At 48.2% G+C, this 18,962-nt stretch overlaps 1 protein-coding gene across 4 annotated transcripts in view; it reads right to left on the bottom strand.

Moving 5' to 3' along the window:
* The window catches only part of PIEZO2 (piezo type mechanosensitive ion channel component 2), a gene marked incomplete at its 5' end in the record, with an annotated part of 353,117 nt that extends 340,474 nt beyond the window's left edge, over positions 1–12,643 (bottom strand). For all 4 annotated transcript variants that reach the window (XM_081252827.1, XM_081252829.1, XM_081252828.1 and 1 more), the window contains one exon: positions 12,580–12,643. In XM_081252827.1, coding sequence (XP_081108953.1) covers positions 12,580–12,643 — 64 coding nt within the window. The remainder of the gene's footprint in view (positions 1–12,579) is intronic.
* Positions 12,644–18,962: the final 6,319 nt, after the last annotated feature.

The following is an 18,962-nucleotide window of genomic DNA, read 5'->3' as shown; positions in this document are numbered from 1 at the left end:
GAAAGGAAAAGCGACAGGGCAGTGGGTTGGCCCTCAATTTGTCAGCCAGGTGCAACCAGGGGCCTGGCTGACATCATTTCACTTACTTCTTTCTGTCGTTTTGAGATAGATGTGAGTTCTGCCATTTTTCAGATGGGGAAATGGAGGCTCAGAGAAGCCACCCACCTTGAAACTTGTCTCTTTTTTTTTTGGCCACACCTCACAGTTTGCAGGATCTTAATTTCCCGAACAGGGATTGAACCCGAGTCGTCGGCAGTGAAAGCGCCAAGTACTAACCACTGAACCACCAGGAAACTCCCTGAATTTGTCTTCATCTCATCACCAGTGACAAGTGAGGTCAGCAAAGGCTGGACCCGGCCCTATGACTAGAAGCCCATGTCCCTGGAAAAGTTCTGGAAGCTGGAGGAAGGAGAGGAGGTGGGGACTTGGTTATTACTGAGGGAAGATGAGGGGGAGTGAAAACGAGTCCCCCTGACGACTGTGTGATGAATCTCTCCGTCCAAAACCTCATTCCCTTTATATCCCATCCCTGTTCCCCTAAGGATTAAGGAGAATCCAAGAAAAGGGGGGACTGATACTGAAACAGAACCCTGCAGGGTTCTTCCTGGGTACCAGCCCCTCAACATCCCCTACTTCTTGTTTGGTGTTTCCCAAGTTCCAAAGAGCAGGCTCAAGCAGTTCATTATTAGGAGAATAAAGTCACCTTATTATCCTAGTTCCTTCTGAAGGGCTATAGGTTATTATAACCTGATGCATATCTTTAAGATGTTCTGTAGAAATTAAGACCCCCACCAGGTGGAGGATGGTGACTACACGCTGACCACAAGCATGCAGACCCCAGACTGGATGGAACCAGAAGGTTGAGATTCCCAAAACATCACCCCGTTACCTCACTACCAACCAATCAGAGGAAGGTCCACGAGCTGATCACACACCCTGTGACCCTCACCCTTAACGTTGCTTTTAAACTCCCTTCCCTGAAAGCCATGTGGGGAAGGGGGGATTTCGGATCTTTTAGGCCCAAGCTGCCCGTTCTCCTTGCTCGGCACCTGCAATAAACACTATACTTTCCTTCACTACAACCATGTCAGCAGCTTGGCTTTGCTGCATGTGGGGCAAGCAGACCCAGGTTTGGTTGGGAACAGTGGGGGTGGTGCTGAGCTATGTCTGGGGTACCTCACATCTGAGAGTCTATGAAGTTTGAACCTCCACCTTGAGAGAGACAGCCACTCTTTATATTTACATAGCCACTTGTCAGATGGGTACCTGTGATGCCCTCTAGAGAGAAAGGTTGAAAAGGAAGCAAACGTATGTTCATCGTGGAACAAATACCAAGAAGACACAGAACACTGATGCTAAATGGTGGGTGTGTTTACGAAGCAACCACACTGAAGTACACACTGAGAATGAGTGAATAAACCACAAGGACGCTGAATGAACACCTACTAGCTTGTTGTCAGCCTGGAAACAAGAATCCAAGGGGCTGAGGCTCTCACACCACCCACAGTGGGTACAGAGGGATCTAGTGAGGGTGGGAGAACGAAAACCAGTGAGCAGACAGCTCCAAGCTGCAGACCGCACGGATAACCTGAAAATCTCTCTCTTATGCATGCCTCCCGTGTTGCTTAATTTTTAAGTAGAAAGAAGAAATTAGGTAACAAAAGAATATCTTATGTTTTTATTGAAAATTGAGATGGACGAAGTGCCGATAGCTGAACCAGGAATTCACAGGTGGGAAAATGTAAATGTTGATATTTAGAGAACTTCAAGCTAAGACTTTTAAACATTGTCAGACTCCTCTTGGGCAACAGCCAATAAAGAAACCTAGAAAGCAAGCACGTCAGAAGTGATCACAAGACACAAATCCATAGAAAACCAGACATGAGCTTCCTTTGACACTGGGGTAAACCAGAGCCAGTGCCGCCTTCAGATAGAAAGGCCTGGGCACATGGACAGACCTGGATCACTGCAAGTTCTAGTGAGTCTGGGAAATGGATAACAGGGTAGGGGCAAGAAAAGTTGGCCAAAATCAGATGAATATTTTAAAGAGTGATGGGAAGAAACACAGTCACCAATGGACCATTAAAACCACATTTCAAATACCTTCTTTTAAAGAAGGTGCATTATATACATATTCAAATGTATAAAATATGATTATGTTGCAAAGTTATTCTAAACAGAGTTTGTTTGACTAGCATCTTTTCCCTCTTTGGAAGATCAGCACTACATTTAAAATACACTCTCCAGGACTAGATGCAACAGGTAAACCTGAGTCTAGACAGATTGGAATAGGTAACCAATCACTGTCCCAAGGATAAGGTAACATCTGAGATTTGTTCCCTTAGAGGTAGGAACTTTGGGAAGATATACCCTTATTCTAAAGATAACTGCTCCAAGTACTTAGGTACCCAATTTAAGAAATGCATTTGGGGCCACTGCCACATCCCTTTTAATAACCTCGATGGTGGGAAATTGTTGAGGGTGGTTTTCAGGTTTGAAAATAGCCCAGAGTAATTATAAGCTGAGCCCAGTGCAGGAGGTGAGGGTTGTCAGGCCAGCCCTGCCACCGCAGTTCAGAGATGCACTGTGACTCCAAAGTGATGCAACAGCAAGTGGTGATGCTTCGAAAATTACTGCTGAAGGGGTTTGTGGTTGTTAATGAGAAGTTTTAGGGAGCCGGAGGCTTCTGGAAAATGCTGTCTCGCCAGAAACAAACCCCATTTTATGGCAATCCCTCTCCCCCCAGCCTTGTCATCTGACCTTTAATGTTCTCTTCCCGGACTGAAAATGGTCCGGCCCAGGCCTGAGCTGCAGCTGCCCTGTCGGGAACAGGGTTGGGGGGGTCTGGCTCTACCTGAGGATGCTTCACTGCTCACCTGCCACTCTGAGTTCAAGCCCCAAGGCCAAGAGTCAAGTAGGAGGAGGAGGGAAGGAGGGGAAGGAATAGGAAGGGGGAGGCTCTGAAGGGCAAGAAGCACCTGTGACTCTCACCTGTCCTACACACACCTGAGATTTTTGTGCCACCTCCCATTTCCTTTTCTGGGTAACAGAACTGCCCAGCTAAGATCTCAGAAGGTCTGTGAGGTCACTGAAACGTTATGCTTTGTGATAAAATTCAGTATTTTACTCAAAATATCTTTCTCTGATTCAAATCTTGTCTACACAGTTCTACGCCCTGACAATTTCATTTCACTTCAGTTGGTAACTCTATGTGGTTTGATTTTCTTTATAGGCATGTCTGATCATAAACTGCAGGTGGTAAAATTCTTTTATTTCTGCAAAGCCATACACAGCTGATTCTAAAGCACACCTGACCACACAGTTTAGAGTTCTCGCTGTTACCATCACAGAGGGTGTGTGCTCTATGTGATACTGTGCTGGCAGCAAGTGAGGGAAAACCACCACAAAATGAGGATTGCAAAACCTCAGCTTGAGTGTGTCTCCTTCATAACCAACTGTTCTAAAAAATGCTCCATCAAATACCTAACATGATAGAAAATTATTTTCCTTAGCAATTCCTAACAATTCTTACAGAGCGAGTGTGAAATATGTTAAGTCTGATGGTTATTAAGAAACCAGAACAGGGCTTCCCTGGTGGCGCAGTGGTTGAGAGTCCACCTGCCAATGTAGGGAACACGGGCTCGTGCCCCGGTCCGGGAAGATCCACATACTGCGGAGCGGCTGGGCCCGTGAGCCATGGCCGCTGGGCCTGCGCGTCCGGAGCCTGTGCTCCGCAACGGGAGAGGCCACAGCAGCGAGAGGCCTGCGTACCACAAAAAAAAAAAAAAAAAAAAGAAACCAGAACAATTCAGATGAAAGAATTCTGTTGTGTTGGCTAAAAAGTACTGCTTTCTAGTCATCCCTTCTAATATTGAAGGAAAGTATGTGCAGAAATATTACTGGAGAATCAGGAAAATATTCCTTAGCCTCTAACACCTCATTTTCTAGATAGTGTAATTGAGGAACAGAGCGTTTCCATGAATTGGCAAAGTCCCATAGCTCGCTATTAACAGGATGGAGACTTGGTCTTTAGACCTTCAGACCAGGGTGCCTCCGAAAATACGTGCTGCCTGGATCCCCAAGCAGGGGACGTGTTCCCACCAAGATGCCAGAGCAGCACCTACCAGCAGGCAGGCACAGTCCCAGGACAGCAGGAGGAAGGAAGGACTCAGGTCTGCGTGGATCTCTAACCCGTTTCCATGGCGCTCTGCTCCAGCTTCTCAGTTGCTAAGGTCCTCCATCCTTCCTCCTTTTCTGCACCTGTGGCCCAAACTGCTGACTCCGGGAATTCAACCGCAACAGAAAACAGATCGATGTGTGTGGTTCAAGGAGAGCTAAAAACATTTTAAAATATAAGATGATGCTCCGGGCAAGCTTTACCACCGACAAGCAGGTTTTTCTTTCTCTATTCACTGCAAAGCAAGTAAAAGGTATTAATTGTCCTACTGAGAAAATGCACATTTAGGAAAGTTGCAGAGCATTCAAATTAGACCGTCATGCATTTTATTTTCAAAGATGTAAAAACCCATAGCTATAAGATGCTAGACTTAACTCTTTTTTCAGTCTTCTGAAATATTCAAGGGAAAAAATTTAGCCCTTGATTTCATTAATCAATCAGTTGGCAATATTTCTTCGGTATTCACTGTGGGTCACAGCCCTGCCTGGACAGCTGAACGGTAATGATAGGATACAATTTTTACAGTTTAAAAAAACCCTAAAAATATCTATTTACTACCTACTGTGTGTTATGCAGTAAGTTCAGTGCTGGGGATATGACAAAGGATCACGTGGGGTCCCTGAACTTGCAGGCACGTGGAAGGGAAGAGTGGGATCACATAACTTAGTACAAAACTCTGTGGTTCAGACATAGAGATCAGGCTTGTTTTTGCCAAGGGGGAGGGGGAGGGAGAGGGATGGACTGGGAATTTGGGGTTGGCAGATGCAAACTATTACATTTAGGATGGATAAACAAGGTCCTACTGTATAGAACGAGGAACTATATCCAATCTCCTGGGATAAACCATAATGGAAAAGAATATTAAAGAAAGAATGTATATATGTGTAAAACTGAGTCACTTTGCTGTACAGCAGAGATTGGCACAATATTGTAAATCAACTATACGTCAATAAAAAAATTAAAAAGTCCGTGATTATATGAAGCAAAGTGCCGGGTGAACACAGAGGAAGCAATTCAGCCTGCCTAGGAAGGAGAATTAAAGGTGAGCAGACATCCCATAGTTTCAAAGGTAACAACGAGCAGTGGCACAGAAGCCTCCCCGCCTGTCCGACTAGGGGGTTGGTGGTGGTGGGGGCACACAGACTGTCTTCAAATCAGGTCTTGTTCTGAAGCTTCCTTGGAAGTTATTGCAACTGCAAATTATCTGCCCGTGGAAACTACCTTGCCCCAAAGGAACAGGTCCTCAGACTCACCTCAGACTAATAATAATGCCTAAATTCTGAGTTTGCAACTCATAAGGAGACCTAAGTTTTATTAAGTATTTACCACAGGCTAGGCACTGCACCAAGGGCTTTCCAAGCACCATCAGCAGCCCTCTGAGCTAGGTACCATTACTAACAACTCGTTTTACAAGTGAAACCACTGAAGAACAGAGAGGTTAAGCACCTTGATCAACATCACACAGCTAGTATGACAGGCCAAGATGGGGATCTAAACAACCAGGCTTTGGAGCTGAGGCATATTTCCCCCTGGATGTCAGAAACCATACACTACAAACAAAAGAAGGAGAAAGAGAAAGAATGTTTGTGTTCTGTTTCCTGTATAAGGAGCTAGCCCTAGGAAAGATGTGCTACTTTTCGTAGCAGAACTCTTCTTGGTAAACCCCTAAACGCCCAGTGGTAGTCTAGCCTCTTAAGATACCCCTGGCATCTAGACCTTCTCCACATCCACCATCCCACACTGCTCCCCCCATTCAGCTAGGTTGCCCATCCTGCCCCAACTAAGCAATAGGAGGGAAGCAAGCTATTTGAACCAACTTATACAAACACAAGGATGAGAAATGGGACGTCCAGCTGGACGTGGATGTGGGAACAGCGAACTTGAGCCACAGGGATGGATGCAACTCCGGTGGGACAGCAGAGCTGTGACGGCCCCGTTGGACCACCTCCCAGAGCGCAGTGAGCATGCGCACTGCAACCCGACTGTTACGTGAGGGAAATAAAGTTCGTCTCATCTCAGCCTCATTACCCTGAGAACCTATACTGAAAAGGGGACTCATCTTTGCTTAGAACGGGCTGAAAGGGCCATCTGTCACCCAAAGAAAAGAATCTCCTCACTCCCAGGCCAGGATTGCATGTTTGCCTGGCCGCCCCGTGGTGGAGGTGGGCGTGGCCACATGGCTCCCCCAGATTTGCTGCGGGGAGGCTGGGATGTGATGGGCAGAAGAGAAGGGCCACGTTCTCCTCACCGCAGAGTAGATTCTGGAAGAGGCTTCAAGCTGGGGAAGGCTCATGGCTCAGCGGACGGGTAGGATGGACAGAGGCCAAGACGGAGGCTTGAGGCCCCTCCAAGACTGCAGGACACACAGGATGTGAACCCAGGCAACACTTCTGCCAGCCAAGGAGAAAGAGAAAAGACAAACCTAGGGGACATCTATGAACACGGTGCGTGATCTGGACAGTGGTACCAACCTGTGGGCAGTGGTACCAACCGTCTCATCAGAAATGTGCAGGTTCAGGAGTGGAAGGAAAGCTTGCTCTGAGCACACGGGAGGTGGCTCAGGGTGAGGACAGGATGCCTGACATTGATGGAGTCAAGTTTAGGGGGCTGGGGGGGTAGTTCAGAGAGGGGAAAAAGTGCCCAGGGGAGAATCCTCTGAGTTTGGGTCATAGAGAAAATAACTCCCTAAGAGAGCACTGAAAGTCTCAGCAAAACCTTCACCCACCCTGGTGACAAGTGAAATTGCCACAGAACTAACCACATGGATACACCCAGTCCATTCTTTGTTATGAAATGTGTGGAAAGTTTGAAATTCACATAGAAAAAAGTTGAAATATTCCCCCATAATATCCTAGTTTAATGCTAATGTGTATCTACCAGTAAAGCTGAAAAGAAGAATTCAAAAATAGCAGGTTATGAATCAGGAGACATCACCATTCCATATGATGAAAAGAAGCAAACCAAAATTGTATATTCTGCAGGAGCCTGGAAAAACATTTTTAAATTGATAGTATGTATAGTTTTTTTAATCTACCAATAAATAGGAAAAATGCAAATTTGTATGTTATCACTCTTGAATTCCCATTAGCTAGTTATTGGACAGTTCAGAAATAATGAAATTGCTACAAACTGTGTGTCTGATGTGCTCTCTGAACAGGTATTTAGCGTGTGGTCTCCTCATTTTCTTGATCCTGCCATGTCCTAATGGGTCTAAGAGGCCAAGTGAGGGGCTGGTGAATGCAATAAGCTTCCTCTAGGTTTATCTGTTACAGCCAAATATCGTTTCAGTGTTTTCCAATTCAACCTTGTGTTTAGCCTCCATTCAATCAGATATTGGCTTTATTTTGTTGATCTGACTGCATGTCCTCAAAACAACTGTGTAAATCTACAAATCTTACAAAATTTAATGTTTTACATTCTATACATCGTATCATCATATGATTCTTCAATCAAGCGCTCTTAAATATGCAGCTACACTTACACTATTCTAAGTTCTCCTGGACATTTATGGAAAAAATTATAATATTATACTGTAACTATGCAACTTTATAAACAATTAACTGGTAGTATCACAGGATCTGAAAGGGAAATGTCCATGTAATAAACAGAGAAATTGAAAAATAAGATCATATTAAAGACTATGAAAATGATGGCATAGCGTCAGGAAGACAAAAGTAAACATTGTCAGTATAGTTCTAGGGAGAATCTATTATTTAATGAGAATGCAATGCAGATACATAGAATATTGAATAAAATGTCGATAAAAATCCTGATCATTAAAAATCCTCCTGCCACACACAAACCAACTTTCAATCGCATAATTCAGCTCTAGATTTCCGTACTAAACTGCTTTCATACGAATCCCATCTACTCAACTCAGGCTTCTTATGACTCATGTCACCACCTGCTAGTCTGTTAACTTCTACGCAGACTTTCCTCAAGCCTTCCTGCCACTGTACTCACAAAAGCAGTCATAATCCCTCCCTTTAAGAGTAACTGCAGTGTGTCAGGCATTACCCAAGGTGTGCAGGAAGGAGGTATTAATATCCCCAATGTGCAGGAAGAGAAACAAACAAGCCAAACCAACTCTGCAATCAGAGCCAGGATGTGAATGGACGTCTCTTAAATTGCTGAGTCACTGCACCCTCCTCCCCAAATGATGAGCAGGCACACATGGCCTGTAGGGGGACAGACCCAGTGACAAACTATGAGGTGGACACATGGCTCCAGCTTTTACAGCCCAAGTGACAAAATGATCTTGCCTGTCTGTTCACGAAATATTTTATTTTAGATTTAAGCTATAAATTCCCAATCCTTTTCCCTAGCACTCTTGTCCTTTCTGAAAGTGATAAATAGTATACACCTATCTAAGGCTGAAAAGGTATGATGGAAAAGAAAGTGATATTAAAGCTGCCAATGCATCCTTTAGCAGCTGAGACCGCCTATCTCTGACAGCTACAGCAGAGGCCGGGGAGACTCTAGGCCCTGCTCATTGGTAATTCTTGGAGTATGTGTAAGTGTGATTACAAAATGACACGCGTTACAGGGGAAAATATATTACACAACAGAGAGGAAATTACGTTGAGATATAGCCCTACTCGTACATATTCCAAAAGTGACTCCAAAGTTTTGCTCATTTTAATCCAGCTATCTCTAAAGGGAATTTTAGAGATTCTTGGTGGATTTGCAATATTATCCAAGTGTGACTTGCCCTCAGAGCACTAGCTGGTTGGCTGATTCTTTTCATAATCTACACAGTCTCCTGTTCCGCTCTGGTCACCTCATTTAGGGGAAGCATAAACTCGCGATGCCTTGTGACTCTTCCCCTCCTGGACCAATCTGTTCTGTCCAAGCCAGGCTCCCCTCTCCTCCCCCCAAAATAACGTTAAGTCAGCTCTTCCAGGAAAGACATTAGGAGACTCCAGGCAACAGTAGGCGAGATGGAATGAATGGTCAGCAGCGTGTGAATAAAAATATGCCAACCAGTTCCCAATCCAGGAATGGACTCAAACCATATACTTAAAGTTGGGTGGGACAGTAGAGTCAAGCCAAAAGAAAATAAATGTAAAAATATTTCTAAAGTGCTCAACAGTGACCAGATATTATTACAATTATTAAAGATTGCATAACATTATGGAAGGTTTTGTCTAGGTTCTCTTTCATGTAAGGTTTAAAAAAAAAAATCAGGGTGGCTACCCAAGTACTCATAGACAATTTTGGAGATCTTTAAAATTTTCAGTCTCTATTGATGTAGGAAAACTTGCCACTGGATGTCCACTTTGGATGATAAACAACATATTATATCATATCATATATATCATATCATGTGATATATGACATCATATTATATTATATTATACTACAGTTTTGTCCTGCTTTAAACACTTAAGAGCCACCTAACCTGCATAAAAGAGGCCTGATTTCACTTATCATTTCTCTGTAAATTTCTTTTACAGAAAAAGAAAGAACTCAAACATTGAATTAAACACAATGGCAGTTAATTTTTAGCATCCATCCTTAGGTGAAGAGACTAAGACATCCATGTGCAGAAACATTTCAACAGTCCATTGAAATGATGTTGGAGGAGTGTTTTTAAAGAGAAATACATGAGCTTCTGCAAATGCTTGGCTTTGAAGGCTGCCTTAGCCAGATATAAAAATAGACGGCTAAAACGTAAAAATCGATTCTAATGGCAAGCGGATCACTGCACTCTCCATGCCCAGGATATTAGGGAAACCTGAATATTTGATTTAGTAGTACCTTGGGAGCAGGCGGACCTGAAAACCCTCCAATAACCTTGAAAACATCCACTTCCTATAGAAGAGAATTGAATGCCCGAATCAGGCGACACCCACCCAGCCGCCTTTCGTCCTGCAAGTCAAGTACAAAGACTAGAAGGCGCATTAGCCGTCGGAAGTGGGTTGTCTTTCCTCACCGACCAGTGAGGGGTCAGTCGGGGGTCAGAGCTCTGGTCCTCCCAGGAGCTCTGCTCTCATTCCAGGCAGGGGGCTAGGTCCGAGGTCCAAGTCCTTCCCCTTCCTCCTCCGGGGAGTGGGGAGCCACAGGAGCTAACATGATACGGCCCACCCCTCGCGCACCCTTCCACACACACTCACACACACACAGGTTAGCCTCCCTGAACCCGGAAGGCGGGGGGAATCCAGAGGAATGAGCTGGAAGGGAAGGCGGTGCAGGGCGGCGGGCGACGCAGCCCTCCTCTGTCCCCGGACGCCGCCCTCCCGCCGGGAAGGTCGGGGGTGGGGGGCCACTGGGCGCACGTGCGCATCCCGCCCCCGGGCAAGCCTGGCTGGGCCCCAGCGCTCCTCGGGCGGTGACCACATCGCGGGGCCCAGGGGTGCGGGGAGGAAGCCAGGGGGAGGGGCAAAAGGGCCGGGCGGTGGCGGGATCCCACCACGCGACCGTGGTCACCGCTCCTCCCGGCGTCCCTGGGAGCATCCGGCTCTCGCCTCGCGGCTCTGACGCCAGAACTGGGAGTGTGCCGCGCCCCGGCCCTCGGGAGGGTAGGGCTCAACAATCCTGCAGAAGGACTTTGCGGTGTAGACCCCCATGATGAGTCGGAATGAGACGGCCCCCACCCCGGCGGCCGGGGACCATCGGGGCAAGCGAGCTGGGTCCTGCGAGCGCCAAGCTCAGCACGAGGTCCCTGGCCATCAGCGGGTAATCCCTGCTGTCCTTTCGCTCCGCTAGGTGTGCGCCGCAAGAAACCACCCTCCTGACTCTTCCGACAGTCCCCGGGAGCTGCCACCCCGCCGAGACGGGGGAGGAGGGGAAGGGAGGTGGAGGGACTGCGGAGACGGGGGGGGGGGGAGGGGGAGGGGTTGGGGAAGCGGGGAGCCACTCCCCACCTCACTGACAACCGCGAGTCGACCCCACACCGAGAGCCCCTGGTAACCCTGGCTCCAGCGTCCACTCGACAAATAGGGAATGAGCCAGGCACGGCGTCAGCGGGCCCCCAGACAGGACGCGACCTGTGAAGCAGCCGCGCTATTTCCCCAGATCGCTTTCCCAAAGGCTTTTTTCTTTTAAAACTCAAGCCAACTGACGGGGAGAGGGGCCCTCAGCAGCTTCGTGGGAGCTGCGCTCCTCCCCTACAGGAGCGATGATCAAGGACAAAGATCCCTGCAAAACGGTCCTGCCCTGAAATTCAAGTGTCAAAGAGGCCGAGGCTGGCATCCGTGCTGGTCCCTCCTCCTGCCCGAGGACCAGGCCTTTCGCCTCCGGCTGTTTCCACTCCGCAAACCTTCTCGGTTTTCCGCGGAGGTGTCTTCCGTGTTAATACTCGACTACAAAATCCCCCCCCCGGGAGCTGGGATCAACCCTCAGGAACCCCTCCAGGGCCCCCTTTCGATTACCTGCTCAAAGAAAACACTTAGCACAGGTGTGATCTTGATTCCTCCACCTCTGGCAAAATGGGAAAAGGTAGCTTTTTCTGCACAGGTCAGGCTCTCTTTGTAAATGCAACTGCTACTTGGTAAGAAGTATTCTCTTTTCTAGCTCTGGTGGGGACAGGGGAGAGCTAGGCGCCCACAGTCACCTTAGGAGTGGGGTTCAGTGTAGCATACACGGTCTACTAGAGGAGAAACTCGGCAACTCTCACTCCAAGCCCACCGCCGGGCCCGTGTCTTTGGACCTGACACCCAGTGGCTTTTCACGCCCTGCCAACCGCGTAGAAATAGTGAGATCCTTGCCTGGGAGTCGGCGAGGCTCCCTTCTGGCCCTCCCTTAAGCCTCGGAGTCCCAGTGCGACTCTCTAACCGGCGACAGATCTGTCTGGACGGCGCCGGAGTGGGGGATGGGTTTTGGTGTCTGCAGCTTCCGCGACCAGCACTTTTGTTGTAGCGGCTTTTGTGAGAGAAAAAGAAAGTAAGCAACTTCGGGGCACTGCTTCCTGGCGCCCTCCTGTTCTTTTTAGAACGACCTGAGTCCTTGCCCTCTTCCGTCACAATGGCTGGGATATTGGATAGGGGAGAGGTGGCCTAGGAACTGTCTGGTTCGCCGTGCGCCCTGCGTCTAGGGACAGGCGGAGGGGGACTCTTGTACGATCCTGGGAAGGGGGTCTACAACTGCCTTCCAGCCAGATTCGCATCCTTTGTGCACGAGTCAGCACTCCACAAAAAATTCCACGTGTAACTACATTCAACAGTCTCCAACACAGGCCGGGCCCGGTCGCCCGGACTCTGCAGCTGGACCGTTGAGAGAGACCCCGCTCGTGGAGACCCCGCTCGTGCGCTCCGACGCGGAAAGTGCCAGTACCCTGCTGTGGCACCGGGACTGCGGCGCGGGTTCTCCGAACCGGGTCCCGGGCACTCGAGCCAGTGACCCGGGTTTGCTCCGAAGCCCGCCCCCTCACCCTGGAATCTCGAAGAGCGGAAAACACTCACCTACTGCCAGGCAGACGGGGAGCAGCAGCCTGAAGATGAGCCCGCACACAACTTCCGAGGCCATCGCGTCCGTCCGGCGAGTCGGAGCAGAGGGTCGCTAGGACTGGGCTGCCAAGCCCATGTCCGCCTAAGACCTCCTGCGGCCGGCGGCTCCCAGCCGCCCGGGCATCGCCTCTGTGAGGGCCGCCGCGCTGTGCGCCCCGAGGGCGCGCTCTCCACTCCCGGCCGCCCCTCTCCGCTCTCCCGGCCGCCGCTCAGCAGGCCCTAGGAAGCCCACTCGCCGGGCGCCCGACCCCGCACGGCCGGCCCATCCGGTGTGGACTCCCCGATCCGGCGCCGGGGGCTTCTGCAGCGGGTGGCGGAGGCCGGAGCGGGGCGGGGTACGGGGCACTTCAGGAGGGTCCCGCGAGGCGGTGCGGCGAGGAAAGGGGCGAGAAGGGCGTGCTGTCCTTCTGTCGGCTCCTAGGTTGTCGCTCGGGGGTGGCAGACAGTCTTCTCCGCCGAGCCTCCTCCGAAGCGAGGTGGCAGGGCTGCCGGCCCGGCCCGGCCCTCGGCCTGGGCTCCCGGAGCGGCCCCGGCCCCGAGCGGCCCCGCGGCGGCTCCCCCAGCGGCGCGCGACTCAGCTTCTACGCCCCCGGGCTTCGGGCTGGAGAGAGCTGGGCGCGAGCGGCCCGGCGCAAGGAACCATTCCCGACAGCGCGGGGCTCGCTGACGGGTCCTCTGTGGGACGCGAGTGGGGGCAGAAGTCGAGACGAAAGCGCGCGAGGGGCTCAGACTCCACTGGCTCCTCGGCGGCCTCGACTTAAACGAATAAAATGAAAACCGAACGCCGCCCGGCGGCCAGCGCGCCCCCGCCCCGAGCGGCGCAGCCTCGCCCTCGCGGCGCAGCCCGTGTTCCCGGCGGGCGCGCACTTCTCCACCTTCAATGAAACTTTCGAAGCCGCGCTCGCGGAAGGGCGTGCGCGCCGGCCAATGGGAGGGCGGCTCGGAGCTGCCCGGGGTCCCGCCCCCGGGCGGCTGGAGGCCGGAGCAGGGTCGGGTCGCCGGAACCCGGTGTTGGCGAGCCCGAGCTTCCGAGCGGGGGACTTGGAGCACTCGCTCCCCAGACCCAGAGCACTGCTGGGTCCTGTCCTTCTGCAGACAGAAGGAACCATCCTGGCATCCTGTCCACAGGGCGCGCCCCTGAGCTCAGCCCAGCCCAGGGAGTCCTTTAAGGCTCAGGAATCATGCGCAAGCGACATGAGAACAGAACAATTTTGTGGGACTGTCACGTGTGCCAGGCCCACACGTGCCCACTTGCACGGATTGAGAAGAATAGAAACAATTAATCCAGACCAATGTCCTGCCCATATAGAACCTGGTGAGAAGTGTTAGCTCTGACTGGGCTCTGGGAAATCCTGAGTCTTTCCAAGAATGGGCATAGGGGTCAGATGCGCACCCGCTCCGTATATTTTGAAGAAGTCTTGTTTTCGCCTCGGATTTGTTTGTTGCTTTTCATGACCCCTGGGAAGAGAGTATACTGTTCCCCTTCTCTCCTCATAACCTCCCTTTTTCTCGTTCTCTAGGTAAGATCTAGAGAGATCTGGTTCTAGCTTGGAGACGACAGCCTGTCTGCGTCCCTCATCTCTCGATTACCCAGCCGTGGGGGAGACCCGCTTCAGCACTGTGGGAATCCTGGGGACCTGAAGTAGGTGATCTGATCTGTAAGGAGGACCGTTCAGAACTGGCATTTCCATCAGGAGGGCAGAGAGGGAAAAACTTGACTTCCACTGCGCACCAGCCTTCTGGGCTTTAATTGGTTTTACATGATGGAAACGTCTGCTGATGGAAATTATGCAAACCTTGGTTCTCTGTGTTAACCAACCAGGTCTCCCTTTTTTGAGATACAGTTAAGCTTACGTTCTGAGCTCAGGTGCCTTCACAAATTCGCTGAGAATGACAAATACACTGCAAACCATTACTTTTTTATGAAGCCACGAAGCAGTCAAATCTTGTGAAGACACCCAGAAAGTTAGACCATCTGTGTGCTCTGGAGCCCTGGAGAAGCCTGGACATCGGAACCTCAAACGGCATGCCCCACACTAGAGCAAAAGAAGATAACAGGAACTTAAATTATCGGCAAATCTGTGACTACCGCCAGGTGTTTTGTGTTTTGTAGAAGCCTGATGTCAGTCTGCCCCTATTTTCCAAGTTAGGGTCAGGGCTAGCACTGTGATGTTCCTAGGTGGTGTCACCTCTGGCCCTCTGTCTCTCCCTCTCTCTCGCTCTCTCTGGCACAACTTGTTCTTGGGACCAAATTAGGAGGTCAAAAGCCCTCCTGAATGTTACGTAACACTGTGTCACCACATGAATCCTCAGTTGACTCTAAATATTTTGTCATTTTCTTCGTAGGTTTCCCATACTAACAACTGTCTAGATGTCTTCAAAATCGCTGTTTTACCCTAAAATTTCCCCAATCTGAAAAGCAGTAGCTATTATCTAGACAGGCTGATTTTGAAGGATTTTCCAACCCACAGGATACTGATCCCCTTGGTCGGAGCCCTGCTTGGCCAGCCACCTTTGTCCCCCATCTGAGCATGATCTTGCCTGAAACCTGGCATGAGGTATAAAATGGTTTGGGGAGAAAATCAACTACCTTGAATACTCATAAACATATTGTTTTGATATTTAATGAGCACCTAACGCATATGACCCCAACTTTTGCACACATGATGAATCAAGCATTGGTCATTCCAGGTGTCTCTGCATCTACATGGAAATCAATGGCTTCCTCCGGTCATTATTGAGACTTTAATGCCACAGATTCTTCTTCTGTAAGTTGAAGAAAATAATACATGCTACCTGATATGGAGCGCTATGCAGAGGGAGATAACACCCAGAGAAACCTGGAGCACAGGCACCATCCAATGAGCAGTAGTGGCTATTAGTAGTAGTAGTAGTAGTATTGCTACTGCTATTATTGGAAAACAAGGACTGTTCCTGCATTTCTGACGCTGTTATGCTGAAACACGGCAACTGCTCTGATAGTCAGATGCCCTGGCCCTTAGTAACATGTTTAAAAACTGCCCCACAGTCGAGTGATAGACATTCTCACAAGTGTTTGAGTTTTAGCTGCAAAGAATATGTCACTTTGTGGCTTATGTGGGTTTCATCTCACCTGTTTAGCCTTTATCTTTTCTGAACTTTGTTTAATGCTACCCCAATTGACAAAATCATTCAGAAACACCATCTTTGACCCAAATGCTAATTTTCTCTAACGTGCTCAATATGCAAACACAGAGTTAATAACCTTTTTCAGTCTCAACTGGTAACTTTACCAAACAGTGTTTCCCAGAGGAATATAAAAGTTGTCAACTTGGCAGTTGACACTCCCAGTGAAATCTGCCAAAATCCATAGACGCCATCGAGCCTGCAGAGAACATGATGACTCTCGCCAACTTGAGGACGTCCTCTCCCATAGGTAGCGTGTTCTCCTTACATATGTACTCATTTAATACTTTCAGAGATACATGTTTCTGTGTTTTCATTTATAAGTCACAATATTCGTCTAGAAGTGATTTTAGTTAGGAGCCACGTGGTTTTTGGCTCTTTTACTTGAAAAACTTGGAAGCAGAATGAAAGCCTTTCTTCTTTTTGCTAATATATTCTGTGGTTACCCTTTTTTTAAGCTGTCAGTTTGATGTTTACAGCAGAAGTATTTTCAAGGTCTCCAAATTCCAAAAACCTGGACAACTTCTACTAATTTGTAGGAGACATCATCATGCTATACTCCTGCCAAAGAGGTTCTCCCCCAGACGGTTTCCCCCAGTCATCTCCAGCGAAAATGCAAGAAATCCCTATGTACCCACACTTCACCATCTGTGACATCTGGTCTTTACCTGTCATCTTCCTGCTGGGTGTACAGAAAGTTTACACCTTGGCCCGAAGTACAATTTGTGAGCTGTCATATGGATTCAGAGCCTGAGGCAGACTGTTGATTTTGTGTCTGTTGATCAAGAACTTTGAAAAATCAGCCAACAGACCTATATATGTGACTTATTTTTTCAATCAGATTCTAGGCTTTCAGGGCATGGACAAAATTTCGTGTATAATGCAAACTGTAAAGCAGGCTATATAGCAAAACCTTGTTTCCAAATGAATTGTATTCTGCTTTTTTGGCTCCATTACTCACACACACACAAACACACACACACATACACACACTCACACACACACAAATATTTATTACTGGGTAAGAAAGATCTCATATGAAAATAAAGGAGCATGTACAGTTTTATTTGTTTTTTGTATGACACACATAAAGGAAGAGAGTATGAATTCATGGGGAAAGTGCTCTGTGGAGGTTGGTGACTTGCCTGGGGCACAGGTGCCCAGATGGCTGACACTAAAACATAGAAACCACCATGCATTATTCACAGCTGACGCCATGAGCAGATTTTTTATCAAGGGGTTGTCTAGCTGCTTTCTTTAGAGTTTCTCCTGAAGGCTTTGAAGAGGCTGAAACACTTAAACTCTGGGAAGAGTTTTAAGAAGGGGACTGGAATTCCAGTAACAGGTTAGCAGTGAAATGTGGTCATTCAAAGCAAGTTACTAAACAAAAAAATCACAAGTTTTTTTCTTTACCTAGAGCCACTGAAATAGGAAAAGCCTCCTTGTCTGTATCCTATAGACATTTATTAGTTAATAAATCCACATTTCAGAATGATTTAGATTCCAGTTGTATTTCTTGGAACTTCACCAGGACCTCTTAAACGGTCTTAGAAATATGAATATTCTTGGTGAGTCTAGGAGATTTTCGTTTGTTGCTCTTAAGAGCGTTCGGATGTGTGTTTGCATGGGATGTGTACAAGTTTGAGGATTGGCTATTTCTAGTTATTAACATTAGCCTATGACTGGGACTCTCCCATCCCATTCAGTTGAGTCAGCGAGTTTGCAGCCTCCTTCACTTATTCTCCTGCAGTGCCACCTTTTGGCTAAAAGTATATTGAAAAATACAAGTACCTAATGCAAGCAATTAGGCACAATCAACAAATGTCTCTTGAGAATAAACGTATGGAAACCAAGAGGGGAAAGCAGAGAGGTAGGGGTGGTGGTGGTGGGATGAATTGGGAGATTGGGATTGACATATATACACTGATATGTATAAAATAGATAACTAACAAGAACCTGCTGAATAAAAAAAAATTAAAAACAAAAACAAATGTCTCTTGCAGCCAACAATATGCTTGATAGACTCAAAAACACAGCGGTGCAGAAGCAACATAGCCGCTGCCTTCATGAAGTGACCATCCGGTAAAGACAGACATGAATCAATAATTGTAAATAATTAAGTAAACCAGGCCCGAGTGCAGAGGACTAAGCAGAAGAGTCAGGTACTACGGGAGAGTGTGATGGTGAATGTTGCTCACTTTCAGGGAGTTTGAGCACAGATTCCTCCAGAAGGTGGTGCTTGTTACACTTTGAAGGGTGACTGTGGATTCTGCACAGTGTAAGCATCGTGAAGGCAGGAACTTTGTTCTGTTCATTGCTGCATCCCCTGGGGGGGCTTCTGCAGCTTAATCAGATCACATGGTTTCCAACCCAGATCCTTCCTATCTTCTTTTTAATTCAATTGGAACAGTCATAAGCACTTATTAAGCACACATGGAGTAACGGACACACCCAGGCATGTTACAGAGGTAAGGACAGCAGCCACCGAAACCTGGGGCGCATGGGTCCACTGCAGCCCCGAGACTCAGCTGGAGATCAATACAGGGGGTTCTCCAGATCTGGGTCCTTGCAGCTCGGGCAACCTCTTGACCTTCCTGGTTTTCCCCACTTTGGGGTTTGTGTGTGTTTAATCTACCTTCCTTTAAATCTTAATACAGAAAAAGTATATTTACATGTGTTCTCTGGGCTGTGGCAATACTGTAGCCCACAAGAGGCTGTTCTTTAGGCCCGGGATTTATCCGTGTTTTCCATGACTTTTCAGCAGAGGGACTACATCGGGTGTTGTGAGCCAACAAGCAAAGTGGATGTTGTTGGCTCTGAAAAGCCCAATCACGTTTCTCCATGGGTCAGTGTGAAAGTGTCTCTGGCTTGTCCAAAGATGCAGTAAACATCATGAGTTTTTCCAAGGTTCTTTGAGGTCCTTCAAACAAGTGTTTTGCTTGTTTGTTTTGGACGTGAGGAAATGGCCCGTCTTACAAAAATAAATAAAAGACACCAGTCTCCTTTCCCCCAGTCCGAAGGGATTTTGTTTCCAGGTCAGAATTCCTCAGTGGAGAGGAGTCTTCACTCCCCCTGCCCCAGAGCTACACTAGGGTTTGACTTTCCTTCCCTTCCTAATGGGGGAGAAAATGCCTTTTTGATATTCTGTTTAAAAACTTGAGAAAAGTAGACAT

The sequence above is a fragment of the Mesoplodon bidens genome (genome assembly GCF_964165515.1).
Source record: "Mesoplodon bidens genome assembly, chromosome: 13".
Classification (NCBI taxonomy): Eukaryota; Metazoa; Chordata; class Mammalia; order Artiodactyla; family Ziphiidae; genus Mesoplodon; species Mesoplodon bidens.
Note: the sequence above shows the minus strand (reverse complement) of the source record. Positions and strands in the feature narration are given on the sequence as shown.